Genomic DNA, 23531 nt, shown 5'->3' on the forward strand with positions numbered 1-23531 from the left:
ATTTCTTTTATGCCTCAGGCATGCTGTTGCTCAGTATCTTTTTCTGGCATAACTTCTTATGGTTTGACATTTAGTCTGCCAGAAATTATCCTCTTTTTTTTTCCTATTCCCTCATTTGGCTACAATGTCCATTGTTTAAAAGATATCTTCTTACTTCTATTGATTGACTTTAATGCGTTACTTAAGCCCATCGTATTTTTTTGTCTTCTTTTAAAGATTTTTGCAGTGAGCTTTTAATCTTTAATCAATCTTCATTTGTCAGCATTTTAACCCCACTAGTTTTTCCTTTAATGTTTTCCCATTTTACTCAGCCCCTTCTTTTGAACTGTGGCATTTCAAGTTGCAGGCACTGATAAAATTATTTTAATGGACTTAATTTTTATTTTCAAGAGGTAACATCATGTTTGCATGGACATGGACCTTGCCCTTCACCCAGTATCACTTGTATCCTGGTGTTAAAGCGTGCCACTGATTTAAGACTGCAGGCCAGTGAGAGCCTGTATTCCCTTACAGTTGAAATGTCTTTACAGCTTGGACGGTATCCAAAGAGTGAGCAGAATTTTCCACCTGTCTAACTTGAGTACATAAAGTTACCTCATTTATTTAGATACTGCAATCAGCTCTTGCTTGTAGAAGTGTATTTTTAACACCATCTCCTGTGTGTGTGGGGCGAGCCCTCTCGTGCACACGTGCTTCTGTGACTCAATGCCTGTGTGGGTTCGATGGAAGCTGCAGAGCCTGTGCGAACGCAGCGCGCTCACAGACACAAAGCCCTTGCAAACATTCTGTCTCCCAGCTACAGCAACAGAGATTTACAGCTTTCATCTGCCAGTCCTGCTCTGACACAGGGGTGCCTCCTTTCCCATGGAGAGGGCAGCTGGGCTGGCAGTCATTTCTTCCTCCACGTTCACCCAGGTGTTTGTGCTAGATGGGGATATGGCACAGTCTGCTCCTCTAGAGCTGCTACAGACTCAGGCAGGATGGAGGGAGATGATTTACTTTATGAAGTGGGGAATGAGCAAAAATGTCCTTCAGGAACTCAGGAAGTGTTTTTCAAATAGTTTCCAAGCCCATGAGATGCCCAGAAGCACAGCAGGAAGCACCAGAGGTGAGGTGGCCTGTATCAAGAGGTGAGGGAAGTGCAGCCTGGAGGACAGAGCCAGGATCTGAGGAGCAGGGAAAAGCCTCCCAGCCCTGCTGGCAGGAGTCCAACAGGCCCTCTCAGACTGTTTTCACCAGTCTCTAGGTGTACTCCAGTGATGTTCTCAAGATAGAACTCATAAATGTGAACCTCCTCTACCAGCTCTGTTGCAGCTTTTCGTGTTTTTATGGGGTGAGCTCATTGGGGGTAATTATGCTTCAGATCACTGCAGAAATAATTACCAGAGTTGGCCCGTGTATCACAAACATAAAACTGTTTGCCACCTATAATTTCACACCAAGAGGAATTATATAATCTTGAATTTACAACATTTGAAGCTATATTAAGGCAGATTGGCTGGGCTGGAGGCTAGAATTACAACATGCTGTACACAGAACATAGCCAGGATGTAACCTGGCAGACTGGGGGGCAAGTTCCCTCTTTGCTTTGCAGCACAGCTCTCAGCACAGTGCTCTCTGTGAACCTTGGGAGAGCACACAAACATCCAGGAGACACACACATGCTCAGTTCAAACCCACTCTGCAACTCCACACTGGCCTCCATGCTGCCAGCCTATGGCATGGGCTTCTTTTTAATTACACTTTGTGGATTTTACAGAAGTGTGTCATTCCTACGGAAAAAAAAATCTGCTGTAACAGCTCGGCACTGGCATTGGAAATGCTAAATACAAGTCCAATTAATTTATGACTAATTCTCTGCCCCCTTGGTGAACAGAACGTTCCCAGCAAAATGCCATCTGCAGCAGCTACCCTGAACGCACAGGGAGCACCAGGCACGCTGGGGCTTGGCCTGCTGCAGCAAAACCCATGAGATTCTCTTTTCTGTATTAATTAAGGGGCAAAAGGCACTGAAGATCCTCTGAAATAACCTTCCTGTTCTTTCGAATGCATAAAAATAGATTACTCATTTAGTAATTTAGGTAAACAGCTTGTTATGAAAAGTCATTAGGGAATAAGCCTTCATGATTTCATTTCTTGTTCGTTTCCTGTCTAAATAAATAAACATGAACTCAAGTGACACAGACTCCATTACTTTTGTGCACAGATTGAATGATTTCTTTCTTACTTTTTAAAATAATTTAATCTCCTCCTTTCTCTCAAAGACAACGTATTAACAAACATGGTTGGGGAGAGCAAAGTCTTTCAAAGGTAACAAAAGCAGTTGAGAACTTTTATTTAGGATTCAATCTAGGCAATGATCAATTCTGATTCAAAGAAATGTAGGAAAGTTTGAGGAATATTTTGTTTTGACAAACTGCACTTCTACACAACTTTAAGAACAGAAACGTGACTAGCAGCATCTTACAAGATTACTAAAATCTGATGTTAAAATCCCTTACTAAACAATGTTCTGCCATCATTTCAATCCTGACCTCTGCAGCACAGCTTTACACGAGCATGGGAGCAGAAGTACATCTCTGACATTGGCAAGTCCTCCTAATTACAGGAGAACCACAGCAACGGTGCTGGCCCATGGCTGCACACAGGACACTGCAGGCTCTCCCTCTGTCTCAGCCCAGGCTCAGGAATCAGCTGCTGCAGTGAGGTCTAATCACAGCTTTGACTCTTCCTTCCTCAGACTTCACCAAATGACTTATTCCTCAACTAGCAGCTCAAGGAGCAAAAGAATGGCAGTTTCAGAATGACTGGGATGACAGCATTGGAGACATTCTCAGATATATCTCCCTACATCCAATTTAGAGAACCTGATGGACTCCCAGTGACTCTCCTGAAAAACCTTAGCAGTCACCCTTCTTTCACCCCACATCTAGGTTCTAATCCCACATACACAACTTCCAAAGCCTTCTGGTCACACACTACAGCTTGTAACGCTGTGCTGAGTTCTCAGCACCTTCTGCTAAATGCAGATAAAAAGCAGAAACACTGAGGGAAGTATCTCTACAGCTCATGCTTGTGCAGCCAGGAGATGCGTCCTCCATACCTGGTGGAGTGGCGTGAGCTTCCCAGCCTGGTGCCAAGGACAGCAGCTGTGAGAGGGAGCCATGGGCACCATGACTTGGCTTTTAGGCACAGGGAGAACAATGAGGGACAACAGCTATGGATCACAGGGACCATCACCCTCCTGGAAACTGCTCTGGAACTATCCAAAGCAAAGCAAGAAAGAGGCTTCCCAAAATGTCAAGCAGTAACCTTCAGGGAAGGCAGCTGCTCTTCAGTCAGATACGTGTTATTTTAGACCTTCCTCAATCACTGACTGCGAATTCTGTTTCTTGCTCTGAAAATAGGAAACAGCATCTTTTGTTTGCTTGACCCTGAAAGGCAGAGGAAGTTGAAGACTTTATTTATTCAACCCTAAGACATGGGAACTTACAGACCATTGTCACTTCCCAAAGAGCTTTTGTTTTTATTTTCCTCCTCAGCCTGTGTGGGTTCTGTTTGCCTTACAGATTTTTCACAGACAGTTTGCTACCAGTGCCTGGGACAAATCTGTGACTTGCTTGCACATGGCTGTCAGTTGAAGGGAGGTTCTTTGTAGCTGCATGCAAATAATTATGCTCCTTGATGGCAGAAATCGCTCCAGTTTTGATGAAAAAGCCTTACCACTTTTCCACCTTTTTAATGAACATATATTATTTCATAGCACTTTTGAAGTCTGTTTCCTCAGTATGATGATGGATGGCAAGAAGGAAAGCTGATGGAACTGCTCACAAATCAGAAATTAGCCAACACAACAGAGCACATGGACTCTGCTGAAGTCAGCACTCCATTCCATTTCTGCCTTTGGGGGATTATTTTGCTGTTGGATTTCATGGCAAAAAGCAACCCTTCAGAGAAGAGGTCTCTTTAAGAAGGTTAAGGAGGGTCAGGTTATCGAGGGTCACACAAACAGCTATCTCGAAGGCAGACTGAAGACAAGCCCCACTGGGCTTCATCAGGCTAAGGACCTATCCAGAATATTTATGAAAAATTCAAAACTCTGTCTGTCACAGCTGCTAATTCCAAGAAAACGAGCCTTAGATTTCACCAGGGGCTTTCTCATCACTTTTGTTTTGGCCTAGAGCACAGACACCAACCCCCAGTTTAAAGAAAGTGAATGATGGAAAAACTTTCGCATATAGGGAACTGTTTTGCACGGGGATCCTAAGAAGAAAAAAGGCCTTTTTGGTCTCTGTGTTGCTGCTAAGGCCACTGGTGAGCACACACCTGTACAGACACTTAGAGCTGCTCCTACCAAGAGCAAGTGCAGCTGTGAAAGTCCTTCACCTAATCCCAGGGAGAACTGCATTCCTGAAAGGGGCTCTCTGGCACTGCCTGTCCTCCCTCCCTGTGTGCTGCACGGAGCAGCAGTCCTGCTGGGCTGTGCTGCAGAGCTGCAGGCATGCTGTAGATACAGAAGGCTTGTGCTCAGGATGGGCAGAGTGGCTCAGCTACACTGCTCTCTATAGGTTATTTGGATCCAAAGATCCATGTTGCAGTTAAATAAATAGAGGGCTAATGGCAGATGGTTTCACTTAAACTTCAAGAAAGGCACCGCCTATATGTCAATTTGGAATTGGTGTAATGAGCCAACAACATTCTGAATTAAAATAAAAGCAAATTTAGGAATGAAACCTACTGGAGACTTAACTGGTCTCAAGTGCATAGTTAGATTTCTGAAATAATAGCTGCAATCCAGCATAACAAACATGACTTGCTTGAAAACAAAAGCCTGAGTTTAACTGTAGATTGCAGTTCATTTTCATTCCCATGAGAAACTGCAAGATATTTCTTCTTGGAGTAACTTCACAGGAAGGCACACCAATGGTGCCTCCAAAACCACATGGAGTGGGACTAGGACTTCCCAGTTCTGTGTTTTTCCTTCCAGGTTTACCAATGCTGAGGCCCTTAGGTACCATCAGGCAGATTTTCTGTGAGTATTGCATGTGGTCACTGCGCAGAGGCAGGTCAGGATTGGGCATGGCTGGCTGCAGGGGCCAAGGGCAGAGCTGTACCATGGGACTGCAGCCAGCAGGGACATGGCACAAGGGCAAGGGACTGCCAGAGCATCTGCAGAGGGAGAAAAGGAAGAGCTGCCAGCAGATATTGACTGTGAACTGGGGGATGGCCCAGCAAGCTTGGAAAGGGGCTATGACCAGGGAGGAAGAAGGAAAAGGGAGTAGGAGGTGGAGGATTACCATGTAGTAATGTATAACAAGTTCCTATACTTAAGAAAAATTAAACTTACACATATTTAACATATTTTAACATATTAAGCATATTTGAAGAGGCAAATATGCTTCTGTGCACCTGCACAGTGAGGATCTGGTTCTATCCTAATGCTTTCTGAGGGTGACGGTGATTCAGGCTGACTGTGAGAAGGAGCACGTGGCACATTACAAGGTAATGGCTGTTTTTACTCTTTTCCAGCACAGAGCCACTGAATGAATACTTGAAAGCAAGTTTTTATCTGGAAAATTAATAACATACTGCTATTGCTAGTACTGCTAGTACAAGATCTCCTTTTAGACTTCGATCTTATTGACTGCACACATGTGCATGTGCACATCGATTACAAGATTGTCTCTTGACATTTGTTACTACCTCACAGCACAAGGACTGCCACCTTCCTCCCAGAAAAATTCTTCAGGCTGTAACCTCGACTCTGCCTTGTATGCTCGTGAAAACTGCCAGGTCAGTCCTGCAGGGCCATGTAGGACAGCAGTGGACAACTCATTCCACTCTGTACTCATTGTCCAGACCTGTACTCTGTCCCTGCAGCCAGTGGGAATGGCTCAAGCTGGCTAAAGGCAGTCTCTAGTGGGCCTCAGAAGGCACCAGAAGAATCTAAGTGTGATCAGAAAAAGATGACTGCCTGCTGGGAAAAGACTGTCCAAGTAGTTCAAAGGGCTGGTTCTCAACTGCCCTGTCAAATATTTCATCTTTGGAAACAGTGTCAAATGTAAACTTTAGTATACAAAGCAAGTGATCACAAGCAAGTGATGAAGTTCTGAAAAAACTTCAAAACAAAGACCCCTTCACTTGTATTCCTGTCATCTCCTCTGCCAGGGCTGTGGCAGTAAAAAAGAAGGGCAAGGAAGTGGCAGTGGAAAAGCTTTCCCTTCTTGCACAGAGATCTGGCTGAGGCACAAGGAAAGAGGGGACAAGTTCTGAAAGCTCTGCCAGTTTCTCCAAAGGAGACTCGTCCTTTTCCAGCAGCCAACTCTCTGCAGGTGCACAAAGAATTAAGGTGGGCTTAAAAGAACAGCAGACAGCTGGGAGGAAAGCTTTGCTGTCAGCTAATTCCCAGATGCTTGTGCAGATCGACTCCAGTCCTCACAGAGGCAGAACAGGGTGGAGAAGCAATTTTCTCCAAGGACAGAAATGGATTCTCCTCCTGACAGAACATTTTAGGGAATCATTTCCTATGGTTATCAATAGTCAAACTGAAAACCAAGCCAAGTTACTCACTGGCTCTTGTGTGTCTTGTAACTTTTTCCCCAACACCTGGCTGGGTGTCACAGAAGAATCCAATGCTTGATGCTGTTGTTTACTTAATGCTATTCTTGTGTCTCATCTGTTTCGACATCTCTGCCCAAATCCCTGGACATTTTTTTATTTCCTGGATTATGCTGATGTTCCAAAGAAAAAATCCCGAAGAACTGATGAAAATATAATTTCACAATGTTTTATTATTTATGGATAAGATTTGTCACTGGATTCTGATGCATATTTTCCAAATTATATTTACTCCAGCAAATGAAAAGTTATTTCAAGTAAAAACAGGACTCAGTAAAATGTTAAGAAGAAATAATTTGTAATTTAGAAATAGTGTTTGTACTTCAGTGATAAAGTGCCCACTTGCATGTGATAACTCAGGTCAGCCAGAAAAGGATTTTTGTAACAGACATAAAAAGGGAGTTTCAGGCAGATAAATGCCAAAAATAATTCTGATACATCTAATAAAAATTCCCCTAGGACAGCTGTGCAGATTATCACACTCGGCTGTACTGCATGGGAAAGTGCAATTATCAAAATGCTGAATGCCTGAACTGATTCTTTTTTTCTTAGTTTATGGAAATTCGCATCAGCAGATAATGTTTTCAGCGTGCTGGGATTTAACAATAACATTTGGGTTTATGATTCACATGTACTGTAAAACACAGATGTTTTAAAAAAGCATTATGTGCACAGTTGTTCAGAAAGTAAAGTTTACAGTGCTCCAGGGTTCTCAGTGCATTCAATGAGTGTGGCAGCGACCCTGTGTCCCAAGCATGTCCCACCCTGGCAATTTCTCACCATCTGAATTCATGATATATTTCTGCAAGTCATGTCCTGTCTCTTGTGTGGGACTCAAATCCTGATCCAGAACATTTCTGTGCACTAATAAGCTCGTGCCTCAGTGCAAAGCTGTTTTCTCTGCTGTCCTGCAGCACAGTAACATGATGATTATTAATCCTGACCAGGCAATGCTGAGAGGTCCCATTCACACTGAGTGTTGTATAACAGTGTGGTAAACAGCTGAGGAGGGCTAGGGAAGGCAGTCAGCATCCTAACAAACCAGCAAGGCCAAGGAATTTGCCCTGCTAAGCAAGCGTAGGAGGAACCCAAACGAGGAGATGAGGACAGTCTCCAAGGGCTCTGTGAGCCACCAAGTTAGAGAGGTTAAATCCCACTCATGTAACCCTTAATCAACTGGCTACAAATCACCAGGACTGGATGGCACCCTCCCTGTCCTTGAAGGAGCCAGAATGCACAACTGCTGGCCAAGTCCCCACCTCTCCTCAAAGCCTGGGTGACCAAGCATGGGAGATTTGCCAGCACTCCAGCTCCAACGGGGACCCTGGCAACAAAACCCCAGTAATGACCAGTTTGACTTCTTTTGCAAAGCTGTAATGACAGACATTTGGCCTAAGTTTGCTTTTCATGTATGAGTCAGTCACATCTCTTTGAAACTGTTCTCTTATCGTTCCCTTACTTCTTTTGCACTTACCATTGATGTTTACAGCTGGCAGCACTATAGACATCTTTGGTCTCCTGGTCTTGTTATGTGTGGTGGCTGGCAGTAGCAGGTGGTCCTGGAAAACAGCAGAAAAGAAGTGTTAAATCTACTCTCAAAGCAAAGAGCTGGGAAAATGCCTTTCCACTCTCTCTTACTGGCATTCCACACTGAACTGTTTACAACAGCTCAGAAAATTCATATTGTTGAGGGAGTCTTCCAAAAGTCACAGCAATTGCTCATGCTGTGTAACTAAGAAGAAATCCCTGTTGCATGCAGCAGAATATGAAAAAGCCTTGATCATGTGGAAAGAGATGGAAACTACTATTAAGCCCTCATTCAACAGAGTGCTTATGTATATGATTAAAGTAATTTAACTTGACTTCAATGATATTTAAACATACGTTTAAGGCCCTTGCTGAATTGAAGCTTTTACTTGCACAGCTGTTTACTTTCCATGTAAGTCGTCTTGCTCTGTGAAGCTCGACACCACATGCCTTGTGCAGCAGGACTGCAGTGCTCAGAGCTGGGCTGGGGTGTGAAACACAAGCTCTGCTGACAACACCTCCCAGGGAAGCTGGATGGTGAAGCTGTGCTTTAGCATCTGATCTCTCTTGGGCATGCTGTAAGGCAGCAGAAACTGCCCTGGCTCTGACAGGGGCAGCTGCATCTGCAGGAAACAGACCTGCTCTGGGTACAGAGCTGGCCTGCAAGGAGAAGCACAGCCTTTCTCCAGGGCTCTTGTGCTGCTGCTGAACTCAAGCTGCTCAACTTGCAGCCTGGAAAAATATGGTTCTTCCCTTATCAATGGAACTTAAAAGCTCTGCTCCAGGCATCTCCCATATTATTAAGCCAGTCTGATGCTCTCCTTTCATGCTTTCCCAAGCTTTTCCCATACAAACATCTCATACTTTTGGGCAAGGTTATCTTTTTGGCAAACTGAATTAGACTTCCTTCAGGATACATTTATTTATTAATGTCAGGGTAACTGTAATTTTGCCATTTTAAAATATAAACGCTACAGTGTTATATACAAGATTTGGGGAACTGAGTTACACACAAAGTTTGGTGTTAAATACCTCAAGATATTCTGTAGATACATTGCAGAAATATTACTTTCTTTCTCTTTTTTTCCCATCAAAAATTTCCCTTCCCCAAAACACCAAATGACTGACCATGAGAAGAAAACATTACTTAAATAAATGTCTGCAAAAAACATCTTGGTAACCAAAATTATAAAACCACTCTGGTATAATTCTCAGATCACATATGTAATTCCCATTTCACTTTTGAACCGCTTAAGATTAAGACAACATTCACTAAGACAATGAACCTTACATAAAAACTCTTCTTGAAATCCAACGTTCCCAAAGGAACAGGCCTAAGATAAAATGTCCATTAAATTACATTTTGTAACAATGCCCTCGCCAGAGTTTGATGACTATTTTTAGCAGACCTTAAAAATGCTTACACGGTTTGGTTTTTTTCCTTTTTCAATGCTTCTGAGAGTCCATCACTACCTACCAAACCACAAGCACTGCACAGATGATCACCTGAGAGTCATTACAAGTAGCAACTGCTTTTTGCTAACCTGTCTGAAGACTGGGGCATTAATCTATGCTGCCTTATAATGGCACCTTTATTTACTGTATGTATAAATTGTATTAAGAGCTACCACAAGGATTTTACAATTGCATTCAACCCTGCTTTGGCAGGTTTGCTGCACAACCTCCCAGTGATTCAACACCAGCTCTGGAGAAAACAGGCAAACAAAAAGCTCTAAACGCAGACTGCCACCAGGAGATAACGTGCAAGATGCACCCACGGTCTGGAAGCTGCCCATCTACAAAGAGACATTTTATAAATCTGGAATTGGTGAAATGTATCCATCTCTTGAATCATCTTTCTATTTCACATGCATTGTGGCAATCAGTGCAAACTTGCAAAGTTACCTAACTACCCCCATTCTTCACTGAAGTTGAAGGGTATGCTGTAGAATATCAGATATTCTGACCACAGTTAGCCACCCACAACATTCTCAAGCCCGAAAAGTCTTCAAGTAGTCCAAACCTTTTATTTCATAGCAAAACACAATTAATTCTATGCCACAGAAATGAGTGTACAGATTAGTGATTTGGAAGATATCAGACATTTAGAAGCACAGTTTGAATGCATTTCTAAAATGTCTTGTGCCATTCTGAAGGATGCTGAATTGCATCCCAGAGGGGGCTGTCACACTATCACTCATCCCCAAACAAACTTAAATTAAAATATTGTTTGTGATATTAACACATGGTATAAAACTGAAAATGAATAAAAGCAAAATTTGCAAGTCAGCATCTGGCTCAGGAGCATGAGTGTCAACCAAAGGCAGAATAAATCAGAACTATTACCCAACAACAGATGGCTTTGCCTTGGAGCAGGAGCTGCACTTAGACGACAGTTTAAATAGACTGAGCAGACCTGACACTGCTGGCAGAATGACTGGAAAAATATCAGCCTGGAAAGAATATTTCAAATGAGATCCTTGCTTCAGCATTCTCATTTTGCTTTTGATCATCTCTGCAGTTCTGTGATACTCAAGCCAGATGAGATGGACAGATAGATATAGACACTAAAAATCCAGCCACGAACACGTTACCTTAATTTAGTAAGTCTCAACAACACATGGGACTGCAATAAGGATTCTGAAGTTTCTTTCTCTATCAGATCAGTGTCATCAGGGCTCCAGCAGGAGTAAAGCTTTAGAGCCTCATGTATCTCTAACCCTACAGCCAAATGGCAATGGAAATTCTGTCCCACTGTGCTAGAATATTCCAAAAGTCCTGCTGCTCCTGCAGCTTCAGTCTCAGCCTCATGACATGTGGTTTGGTACCCAAAGTCCCTCCTACCTAGATATGGAGACGTATTAGCTTTCATTTTCATTTTTTTTTGTTAAAAAATTGGTTTTATCTTTCATAGTTTTAAGGATATAAAAACATCATCACTGCATACCACGAGGCTTCATTAAACAGAGGAAAAAAATTCTAGGCATGGGTCTTTTTGATGTAATTTTGTTTCTTAAACTACCATCACTTCTAGGCTGGACTCTTGGCCTTTAAATTAAAAGAACTGGCAACAGTGCTTGTTTTGGCTTTTGCCGTGCATATCCCATCAGCCACAGCACCTCCCAGGGAGCAGTCCTGCACCCCCTCCATTCCTGCTTCATTGTGAGACAGAAACACATAATATTAACCCTCACAGTGTGCCCATGATGAAGGAAAATGCTCCAGGGACTGTTTGGAGGAGAGGGGGAGGCATTTCAGGGAAGCTCACGTGACACAGGACACAAAGGAGTGGATTTCCAGCCCCACAAGGCGCTGCACTCTCAGCATGAGCTGTCCTTCCTCCTGTCCCAGGGGTTCCTCTCTGTCAAATACATTCCCCCAGATTTTTCTTACCTTCGTAGTTGTTGTGCTTAGCTATGGATAAGTTTTCAAAAGGCTTTTCTGAGGTCTTAATTGAGGACACTCGATTGAGATGTGCTTTGCTGGAGCATGTTTAGCACATCTGCCCGTGTGAGCCCTGCTGGTCGTGCTGCTGCCCAGGCTCGAGCCCTTCCAGGGGGCTTGGAGCATGGACCCTGCAAAGTGCAGATGTGATCCAGGCAGGAGCCAAGGCTCCAGGAACACAGCCTCCCACAAAGACTTTTGTCCAGTGAGCCCTGCTCTTCATTAAGGGCTCCATCTCTGACAAACCAAGGGTAACCTTTTGCAAAAACAAGGAGCATTTGCTGCTTAACAGCAATAAAAGCTCAGAGGAGACTGGATTAAAATACCAAAGGAAAACTTTAATGTGCTATTCTGGTAATTTGCCTTGATGAGGAGATTTGATCTTTACCATGGCCTTGGAGACCTGCTCTGTGCTAGAATGTTGCAGCAAAGGCAGTTGCCAGACTAGAGGGGGCAAGAGGAGCCAGGCATGCTAAAGGGCACTCTGTCACTCCATCCAGCAGCTTCCCAAGGCTCCTTACAGCAAGCAAACACTGGAGCTGGGCATTTTTTCCATCTTTGTTTATGACTAAGAAGTCTCGCAGGGAATTGTGTGCCTCAACCTCTTCCAGCCTGAATCTTCCTGCTGTGGTTCTAGGACCACATTACAGCCACTGCCGACCCAAGCTGAGCTGAGCTGATGCCTCAGGTTTTAGCTTTTGTATTTTTTATATTCTGTACTGCTTTAGTGTGTAGTTCTGAGCTTCCTCTCTTCACAGAGTAGCTGGACAAAACAATTCCTTCCCTAGCTTGGCACCAAGAGCAATCACCCAAATCTCAGCCCCAGAGCACAAACCCCATGGGCTGAAGAGAGAAAAACAAGGATGGGACTGCAGGGGCTAAAGCTGGAATGGGACAATGAACTGCAAGGTGCAAATGGAGCAGAACTGATCAAAGTGTCAGACCCCGTGCCCAGCCGTGCATTTTGGGACCATTTTCGTTCATCTTGGGTGCAGCCCTGGCTGGGCTCTGGTGCTGCCCAAGGTAGATCCACTGAGGCCTTTAATAAATCCATGTGTTATTCTTTAGCTTTGTCCAGCCTCTGTTCTAGGTCAGCCTTCTCAAGGCATCAGAGGAGCTCCCCACATCCCACAGAGGGGCTGTTTTTCTTTAATGGCACAACTTTTGGCAGTTTTCAACACCCCCTGACAGCTTAAAACCTTATCTGTTCACTATCTGACCACACCTCATGAGTGATAAAACACAAGTGCTTTTTTGATCATACAAAAATTGTGCACCAAATCCATGCACTGTCTTTTGACCCTATTCTTTCTGAACATCTTCAGGGATTTCGAGACTGATATGACACTGGACCTTCTTTACAGGTATGCTTTTGACAATACAAAGAATATGCAACAAAAATATGATCTGCCAGGCCAAATACTGCATGCCACTGCAGAGACAGATTCATAGTACAAATACTCCAAGGAGTTAGACTTCTTAAACCCCTGGGTTGACAGAGCCCCTGAGCCAGCTTTTTTTTCCTACAAACTACAGATTTCACACTTTTTAAAAATTTCAGGATCATTGTTTCCAGCTTTTTGCTGTTACCAGAGATGTGATGTGTCCTATTCTGCACAGCCACTGACCTGGCCCCGAGCAGCATCCCAGCCTTTGGCACACAACTCCTGGGCAAGAAATGGTACCTGAGAACTTCATTCTCAGGAATGCAGGGCTGCATGTCAGCAGCTCTCTGAACACAGAGGAGGCTGCTCCCCAGGGAAGAGAGAGAACTCACCAGTGCGCACTCAGAGCCAAGAGGCTGATCCTCATCCACCCCAGCAGCTCCCAACAGTGCAAAGCACAGAGCAGGATGTAAATGGGAGTCAGGCCTTGGCATTTCTGGTTTCCTCTTGCATTTCAAAAAGGACACGCAGGAAAGTTTACCAATATGTAGAGGAAATGGCTGTGTAATTTCATTATTGATTCATCTGGGAGATGGCAACCATACGGTGCCCTGAGGTTACACCACACTGGATGCAGCACTGGTCCATCTGAAAATGCCAGAAGCTGCTGAAACACTGCCTTCACCATCAGGAGATGTTAAATTGGGCAGAAATGCAGAGGGGAGGGTGCCTCTGGAAACATTTCTGACCTTTATATCCGAAAAGCATAGGAATGTTTTTGAGAATAGAAAAAAAAAAAAAGAAGATCCCAATTAAAACCTTTGCACAAACTGTGACTCATAGCCACCACTCTTGCTCATCAGACCATAACTTATTAAAGCTGGCTTGTTTTAAAAGTTGATCTGTTGAGTTTTTTTGTTTGATTGGTTTCTGAGGGTTTTTTTAAAGGTAGACCTTAGAAATCCAAGGAGATTTACTTACCTCATCATGGATCCTTACAGGGAATCCATGACATGAAAAGCATGGGAGCAAGTGAAAAATGGGATAATGACTGCAAGGAACCCATAGAAAACCCGCAATAAAATTTCACAAGGTATCAGCCTCTCTGCAGCAGCTCTTGGCAGCTTTACCACTTCGAGTTTAACAATGTCATTTAACTTAATTTGAAATTGTACCAGTTCTACCTATGTTAATCTTGATGTTAGCCAGCACACATTAACACAGTTTGAGTTTGCAGCAGTTTGAAATTGAGAATTCAACCCCTAATCCTACTTTTCTAGGTTTTAAGGGATGGGGAGAAGATGGTCCCAGAACAAGAAAGCTCCAAAAAGTAGTGGGAATAGAGATTGTTTTCTGCTTTCATTTTTGCCAGAATTGTTCCTTTTCACCCAGTGCTGTTTTAGTCCCTGTGTTTCTGTGCACAGGTGGTTTTTACAGCCTATTCTTTGCACACAGTGATGCAATGAAGTGATGAGATATCATTTTTATTTAAGTGTTTTACCAGAAATAGCTCAATCCCACAGTCAATAAAATGTCCTCTAGTGTAAGATTACACCCTTCTGCCATTCCCAGACAAATTTTCATAAATAAAACATAACTGCACTTTGGAACAACTTCTAGTCACTGTCCCAGCAGAAGAAAGAGTTGCTATCCAGTTTAGGTCCCACATGAGAGACCTTTTAATGAAGAAGTCTTTAGTGCCTTTTATTGTAAATTGTGCTACTGCCAGATGTGATATGGGCTGGACTCCAAAAGCAAACTACCTGGAAAGCACCTCACTCGGAGTCAGAGGGCCTTGTGAAAATCCCAGAGACCTCAGAGGAATGGAAAATTCCCTCTGTCACAGCTTCCTTCAGAGGAGCTTCCCCCCTCTGTCCAAAGGTAGCACTGCTGCTTGTCCAGAGCAGGGCTCAGCTTTGGAGAATTTCCTCGTGTAAAGGAGAACCAGCAGCAAAGGATCTCTGCTGGATTAAGAACCAGAAAGGTTATGGAGACTACTGAGGATAACCCAGAGACCTGCTGGGTTCACAAACGTGCAAAGCGTTGTGGAGGTGCACAAAAGGCAGCTGTAAAGCAGGTGTATAGAAAGGGGAAAAACACTGACATGCTGTTTAGTTTTTCTATTTTCATGGTTTATAATCCCTTTGTTCAACATACAAGGCCAAAGAGGAGGAATTATGCCTGAAGATAACACTGAAATAGGCAGGTAATCAGGTATCTATAGACTCTACCCTGGGAAGGCACTGTGTCTCCCTCCTCCAGGGAGTGGAACACAGTGCACTTCCATAGACAAGCTCATCAACCTGTCCCACTGAAACATCTATCTGCACCCTGGAGCAACATTACCAGCTTCTCTCAAGCTTCCTGCTCCTCTGCAAATCCCTCATTCTGGAATCACCCGAGATGAACCTGCCTCACTTCTATCCAAGCTGTTGCAGTATCATTTTTGACTTGCAAGACACCCAAAATAAGAGGCACAACATTCCATCATCCTTGCCCTGTGCATAGGGAATGCCCCAGGAAATCACAGTTTGCAGAAGCTTCAATGGGGCACACGAGCACCAGTCCAACTGCAAGGGAGAACAAGGTGAAGGGACTCCATTTGGACTTTATCATTTCTCTGATAAATCTGTTTTGTCCTTTTTGATATGAATAGGAAGGAAAAAGGCCATGTGAACATGGAGGGCACAGGACAGAGACTGGACAGAAATCCTGCCAATTAAACTTGCCTGCAGAACTGCTCTGCAGGGCCAAAAGTGAAGAACAATGCATGCATTTGCTATGATGTAATTTTGGTTTGGCAGCAGATCAAAAAATAAATTCCTAAATGCAAAGTAAGAGGATGTGAGGGATAGAATTCTACATCAAGTGAACAGTTTTGGTTACAATCATATAGGAAGGTTCTAAAGCATTCTTGAAAATGCTTTGGTAATTTGTGTGTGTGCTATTTGTGGAAAATATCTGCATTTCAAAACAAACTGGAAAAGGTATGTCTAGCTGACTTGGCTCTGTGCCTCAGCGAATGAAAAAGAATCCCAGCTTCTACTGGTGGAAAAGTTTCTCCATTATGTTTGATAAGGATCAGGTTTTCTTCTAAAGGCTCTCTCAATCTAACCAGCATCATAAAATTACAAATGTTTGCTTCACATTATTTGAAAATTATGTTTCTCTGCCATTTTCTGTCCTTCCCAGGGGCTAGAGAAGCACAGAAATGCAGTTCATCTGTAACTCCCAGCCGAGTCTGTCAACTGTCTTTGCAGATTTTACAAAGTTGTAAGACTCAAAAGGAATTAATTGTTTTATTACTATTACCCATAAAAAGAAATACCCCTCCTTCTATAATTCACTGCAGCAGAGCTCTGCTTTTGCATAGCATCTGCAGGCTATTAGTTTTGCAACTGCAATCTGTAATTGCAAAAACATGTAATTTAGATAGGGCATGTGAATCCAGCCCAGTAAAACCAAGAAGGATATAATCCAGATTCCCTGCTTCTCTCACAAAACACTAACTGAAAGTTTCTATACTTGTCAGCATGACCTCAGGTCTTCTACAGAAGACAAATCCTGGATTCCCAGAATTGCTGCTCTGCTGGAGACTGCCCCAAAAAGCACACACAACCCCAACTGTAGAGGAGAATGCTCCTATCAGCAAACACGTTTTTTCTCTGTTCTGCCTTTTGCAGCCCAGGCACACAAGCCCAGAGGCAGCCAGGGCATTCCATGGGCACACTCCTTAGAGGGGAGTGCAAGCTCTTCAGATCACATTCCCATCAAACAGAAGCTGCATGGCTACAGAGACATTGATGCCAGGCCTTCTCCAAATGCTGCCTCAATGCAGCACTGCAGTTCCAAATCCATTTGCTAATACAGCTGTCCTCTGCTTTCTCTTCCAGCTGACTTCAAAGGACAGTGAAGTACTAAAAGACTTTGATCTCACTTCGTGGTGAGATCATCCTGAGAGCTCTTCAGAGCCCACTTGACAATGTCACAGCCAACTCACTGTCAGCAACAGCCTTCTTCCACACAGGAGGCTGGACCAGAGAGCTCTTCTAAGCAGCATTTCCAGGATCCATAAGGAGCTGGGCTCAAATTTTCAAGTCTGTCAAGACCATACTTCTACCTTGCCTTTTCCCTGACTTGCTGACCTCTCATGAAAAGACCGTGTGAGAAAGGTGTTGAGAGCAATCAGGGTTACAAAGATATCAAAGACAGCCATCAGGGTTAAATACAAGTGAGAAACGTTCAGGAATAGCTACACAAGCCTAGGAAAGGTCCCAGCCTGTGACTGAACGCTCATCTGGCAGAACAATTTCATTTCAAGGCAGGAGAAAGGATGCTTTCTTACAGTGCAAAAATGCCACATGCAGGCAGCTGGGGATTCAAGAGAACTTTAAAATCCTAATCAGAAAGAACTGCTAAATAGAGTCAAGACTTCAATTTTTTTTAAATCAAGGCAATTAATTTGATCACAGTGTGTTGAGTCCTACAACACATATGGCATAAGAGCCAGCCCTGATCTGAAATTACTGTCTTCTTGCCTTCTGCAGCACCAGAAGGAATTTAAACCCCCCATTCAAGCCCCACACTATGCAAGACAGCTGCAAACCAAGAAGCAGAGCACCTGCAGTTGTCAATGCAGCAGACTGGGCATCTTAGACAGCCCAGCTAAGGAAGCTGAGGCAGTCAGAATTTGGACACAAGATGCAGGATTCAACCTGAAGGGCAACTTTTATTAAGTGGATCCAAGCATGTTCCCCCCAAAGAAAAATTTTATATATATTACAGGTGAATATACATTTAAAGCTTCAAGTAAAAATACCACTAGACTGCAAAACTTCATTTTTCAGCTGTTAATTATTCTAAAAAGTGTGCACATAGGCACATTTGGCACAACAGAACCCAACTGTTCATTAGCCCAAAATCTGAGCACACACAGATGCATTCTTGAGTGGGATTTACCTTAAAATATGTTTTCCTGTCTGCAGAGAGAGCATACATGTCCTTTGCAGTCAGGATATCAGGTACTGGATTCAGATCTGGTTTGAGGGAACAAAATGACAACTGCAGCTTACAGTCATTGTGACTTTCTCCCTTTCCTGATCCATCCACTGATCTGCGATTGTTGTCAACTTGCTGGAAATATATTCACTGGAAGGGGTATACAAACAAATTGAAAGCAAGGCCAATGACAGGAGAGAATAAATTAAGTCTAAATTAAACTCAGATCAAACCCACTGGGAGCCAAACTCAGGGTGCTCCTCTCTCCTCTCCCTGCTGGGACAGCCCCAGCTTGCTGCTGCTTGCCCTTGAATGCCTGTCCTGGTTTCAACTAGGAGAGACTTATTTTTCTTCTTAGCAGCAGGCACAGTGCCTGTTTTGAATTCATGTTGGTAACACACCAATTTTTTGGCTGTTGCTGAGAGTTTACCCCAAATCAAGGACTTGTGGCTCTGCCATGCTCTGCCCGTGAGCAGTGCACTGCTGGGAGCCTGGACAGCTGACCCAAAGTGACAAAGGCACATCCCACACCACACAATGCTGTGTGCAGTACACAAACTGGGGAGAACTGGCCAGGATTGCTTCTTGGGACAGGCTGGGCATCAGTCAGCAGGTGGTGAGCAACTATACTGTGCATCATTTGCTCCTCTCCCCTCTCTCCTTTTCATTATAATTATTACCACTTTTACAATCATATTTCTTTTATTTTAATTATTAAACAGTTTTTATTTTACAAGGTGTACTTTTTTTTTTCCTCCAATTCTCCTCCCCACTGGTGGAGAGACAGGGCATGAACAAGTGGCTGCATGGTTCTTATTTACTGGATGGGGTTAACCCATGGTACTGCCCAAGAGCAGACACTGGCAGCTTGATTCACATCTGCAGCTAGAGTGATGCTGCTTCTGGGAGCACAGCAGATGTACAGGAAATTAGCAACAAATCTTTCCTAATTGTGGAAGTTGCATCAATTACACAAAAATACATCAGAGGACTGGAAAGTCTGGTTTAGAAGTGTTTGCTGTCCCTCAAATTCTTGGAAAAAGCAACAGACTGTGAGCTAAGTTTCTGGGGATCTCCTCCTCTCCCCATCCTTTAGCCTTATATGCTCAGGGTACCTGACCCTCTCTCTAAACCTCTATGAAGTTAACTCCAATGAGATGGAGATAATCACCTCCCAAGCAGCAGCAAGAAATGATGTTTTAGGTCACCATGATGATGGTCACAGGCAGAAAGCTGTTTTATAAACAGAGGCAGTACTGCCTTTGACCTGGTTTCAAAAATACAGGTATATTTGCATTGTCAGTGCCTGCTGGGTAAAGCAGCTTTGAAAGCACCTTTCTATGGAACCTAAAGAACTGAGTCCTCTGATTTCACTGCTGAGAGCAGATTCTCCCTCCTTGCAAATCATGCCAAAGCTGAATAAAAGAATACCTTTTTATAATTATAATCACCCACAATGCAAATGCCACTGCCAAACCCCCAAGAACAGAGCAACACGGGACATAAGGAAAGGAACACACACAGAAAACACAGAAATAAACACTCTTCTCAGTCAGCAGTTGGTTGCATTTTTGCTTGACCCCCCCAGCTTTAGCCAGAGCTCTGCAATGACTCCAGCTCAGAGCTGGGTGGGTCTCTGCACATGCTGGCAGCAGGGACAGGCAGAGCTCCTGGGCTGCCATGCTTGGACACTGGGCTGCCACACTCAGGCCATGGCTGGGGCTCCAAAGCCAAACTGCCTTCTGTTTCCCTCAAAATGCTGGTGCACACACAGCACAGTTTAACATCAGGATGCAGTGGGCTGAATCCAAATTCGATGGCAGCCTTTTAATCTGTGTAATGTGTATTACATTACAGCTGCTTGTTCGAAAGATGTTTCTCATTCTGCAGATCCCAGGCCATCTGTATGGCTAAGGATTCATCAACTATTAATAGCTTCTTCTAATTAAAGAGATATTCAATATAATAATGTTAAAGAAGTTATTGCCTCTGTTAGTAATAATCTCAGTTAAGACAGTATGAAGATGAAGCTCCCTTTATTTTTTTTTGCCTATTGGTTTGTCTTTAGCCCAGTCCAATGAGCTTCCTTCTTTTCACATTTGTAGCTAAGTTTCACTTCTAGGTTTCACTTCTAAATCTCAAATCTGAGTCCAGATTTTTTGCCAAACATCTGCTCTGTTTGAATTTCTAGTCTTGCTGAGGGACGCAGAAATCAGTTTTTAGAAACAGAGATCATTTTATAAGTGAAAAAGTACTATTAAAAAAAAATCAGCATTTTCCCCTAAAAAGAACTCCTCGAACCAAAACAAGAAAACAATCTGAAGGCAATGGGTCTTTAAAGCATATATAAGGTACATGGCTAACTCTTACTTGGAAGCAAATAGGATGCCTGACATGGAGGATTCTCCATTAATCAACCCCAAGGTACCTGAAGTGCCCTTCAGAATGGCTGGGCATAGCCTGAGCAATGTGATCCCCATGACCACCTGAAACAGGAGGGTCCCTTCTCCTTCCCTGCCAGCCTCTGGCAATTGTCAGACTCTCCTGAAAGTGCCCTCAACTCCTCAGGCTGTTTTCCCACCAAGATAATAAAATAAAATGGCCCAGAGAGAGCTGAGTACTCACAGCCAAGGAACTGGCATGGACAACAGAAACCCCCTTTCTGGTGCTGATAAACCATGTGAATGACTCACTGGTCTTTACCCTTAGAAAGTCCTGGGATCTACTTATGTACTAGAGAAGAAAAGAAATCATCCAGTTTTGAACAGTGTGAGAGTACTACAGTGCTATAAAAGCCATCACACAAGCCATCTGCACTTGTCCATTGTATAGCTGGTAGAAAACAGCAGTTTGCACAAGAAGCTTTCTTGTGTGCCAGTATTCACTTGGGTCCTGCTCTGAAGGCTGAGAATGGATGAGCAGAGGTGTAAACCAGTGCATGACCACCACGCTCCTTGTCCATCTCCTGACTGCATGTGAGTAACTGCCTGTCTGCCACAGCAATTGAATTAGCAAGATCACAGGCACCAGATTAGATAAAAGAGAGGGAAAGGTCAGCTCTGGGAAGATAAAAACGTGGGGATCTTTGCTTGCATGCCACTCAGAAGCCATCAGGCTATTGCTTTCAGGCTGGGCCAGTCTCTCTTCCTGCAGAGTAATATATTTCCTTCTATCACTACTTGCCAGCTCTCCACCACATTTAGAACATAATAGCTCGAGCAAATAAAAGCCTTTCATCTCCCCACTCAGGGTGAGATTAATTTTTTCCAGGTTTAGCTGTCTCACAGAGTTGTCTGGGTTCTTTTTAAAACTTACAGAAGGAAAGGCACCTTTGGAAGAAAATCCAGTCCGTGCAATGGTAGGTGTTTGGGATAGGTGGGGAAAACTGAGAAGAGCTTCTCTGCCTCCATTTAGCAGAGAAAGAGCCTTGAGTGGTGCTTAAGAATTTGTGGGGCCTGGTAGTCCATAAAATAGCAACAGCAATCTGTGAAATTATTCAAGAAAGAAAGCCAGATGCAAAGAAATTAAGAAAGAAAGACAGAAGTATGAGAGGAACGCTACAAATTAAGCAAACTTAAGCCTTTATCAATCCACCTCTCACTTAACATGTGCCAGCAGCATGTAAAACTACTTAAGTAAAGGCTTTTGCCTTCAACTGTTCTAATTAGGTACATTTTACTAGTGGAAGAAAAGTCTTGAGTTAATTTCCACATTTTCGACAAACATCCTGCAAAGTGTGATGCAACCATATCAGAGAACCACAGAAGCTCTGTTTTCATAAATGTGGGTTTTAAAAATGAAATGCCCCATTGACAACTTTTCACCAAGCCACTGGAGTTTCCAGCTTTTTAATTTCAAAATACAGGGGACTTTCAGGTCAAAGAAAGCTCTACCAGAATTCTAATCACAGAACAAAGATGTGAGGAATGATGCCTGAAAGGTTTTAGATGACTACATGTATCAGTGTCCTCTTAGACACTGAGGGTACAAACACCATGGCAAAATAATTGATTTCACTACATGGACAGCATCAATTGCATGGGCACTTTTATAATCACCTAAATTATGCTTCCATATGAACCCTCCCCTCTTTTCTTCATACTGTACTGGTTTTAATTCTACACAAAACAACTGAACATCTTGGACTCATGATGACTTCTGCAAATTATCAGAGGCACTGAGCACCCTGAAGGCACCAATCCAAATCCTCTCTTCTAGCTGGAAGGCAACTCAGCTTGCCATTAACCAGTTTAATATGTGTAGTCACTACTCTCTTCATTACCTAAAGTCATCAACAAAAATACCTTATCATGCTCTTAATGTGCAGGTCTACAGCAGAGCCAGAGCCTGAGGCTACTTCCTCCTGCTGGATGTGCTCCCTTTCACTTCCATTCCCTCCTGCCCTCTGAACCTCTCGTGGCTCTGCAGAGCTATGCCTGACCCACACAAAGGCAGCATGAACTCCAGGCAGGCCCCAGGCTGCTGATCCTGTCCCTCTGATCCCACACACATCTGTTTGTAAGCACACCAAGAGCACACACAGCCCTGTAACAACTGCACATGCCATTACTGGGAGGGAAACCCAGCCCAGGAGCACAGTAACACATCCTCTGATGGGCCAGATCCAACACTCTAACTTCCTACAAGCCCAGGCAGCTGCACCAAGGCTTTGTCAGGGCATTTTCAATCAGAAAAAGCACTGCAAGCAGCCAGAGGTGATTTGTAACAGAACTGGACAGAAGGTGCCACAGCTGAGGTACAGGGCTCTGGTTTTTGTCTTTCAGTGCACTAGTCTCATTCTAAGATGCCTCTTTCCTAGGAGAATTAAGGCACTGGAAGTGACTTTTATAAACAAACAGGTAAATTCTCAAGTCAACCATCAAGATTTGGAGAGACTAAGTCATAAAGGCATCAACTTTGCTTCATGTGAAGAGGTTCTACTCTGATGGACAGTGCTGGTTAGAAGTGCCAGGAGAGCAGAGGAGGGATGGAGTGCTGTAGGGATTAAATGATCATTATTCGAGAACTTACAGGAGTTAAGTGGCCTGCCCTGCACTCTTTACAGGTACATGTGTGCATGACACTGGGACTAAGGGACAGACATGCTTTTTACATGCATTTCTTGCATCCCTTTGACAAGCGCCATGCTGTGGGCAATATCCTCCTCCCGGACCGCCACACCAAGCCAAGAGCAACCAGCTCTACCCTGAAATGGAAATACCCTGTCACAACACTGCCATTTACCCAGCTGGCTTCACACCCTTTTTTCACCATTGGTAGTACCACACCTGTGTTTAGCCTTAACCTAAAGTTTCCTTCTAGTTGTGTAAATGCAGTTCTTTACACTTTCTTTTATTCTCCTAGAGCTGCAATTACCTGATTTTGGCTAAACTTTACACCAAGCAAACTGCTGCATCTGTTGTTTTTCTCCAAATGACAGCATGTTTATGTCTAGCTTCATTTTTATACGTTTCTCTATGTTGGCACTTCGGAAATTGAGTGGGAAGAAGGAAGAAGGAAAGGAAACTTCGTGCCTGGATTCTGTGCAGCACCTCGGCT

At 43.6% G+C, this 23531-nt stretch overlaps 1 protein-coding gene across 2 annotated transcripts in view; it reads right to left on the reverse strand.

Annotated features, from left to right (window-relative positions):
- ATF6 (activating transcription factor 6) overlaps positions 1–23531 on the reverse strand; it is a 73517-nt gene that overhangs the window by 9586 nt on the left and 40400 nt on the right. For both annotated transcript variants that reach the window (XM_084211492.1, XM_084211491.1), the window contains exon 15: positions 8093–8177. In XM_084211492.1, the coding sequence (XP_084067618.1) occupies positions 8093–8177 (85 nt within the window). The remainder of the gene's footprint in view (positions 1–8092; positions 8178–23531) is intronic.

This window comes from Fringilla coelebs (genome assembly GCF_963513975.1).
Source record: "Fringilla coelebs genome assembly, chromosome: 9".
NCBI classification, from domain to species: Eukaryota; Metazoa; Chordata; class Aves; order Passeriformes; family Fringillidae; genus Fringilla; species Fringilla coelebs.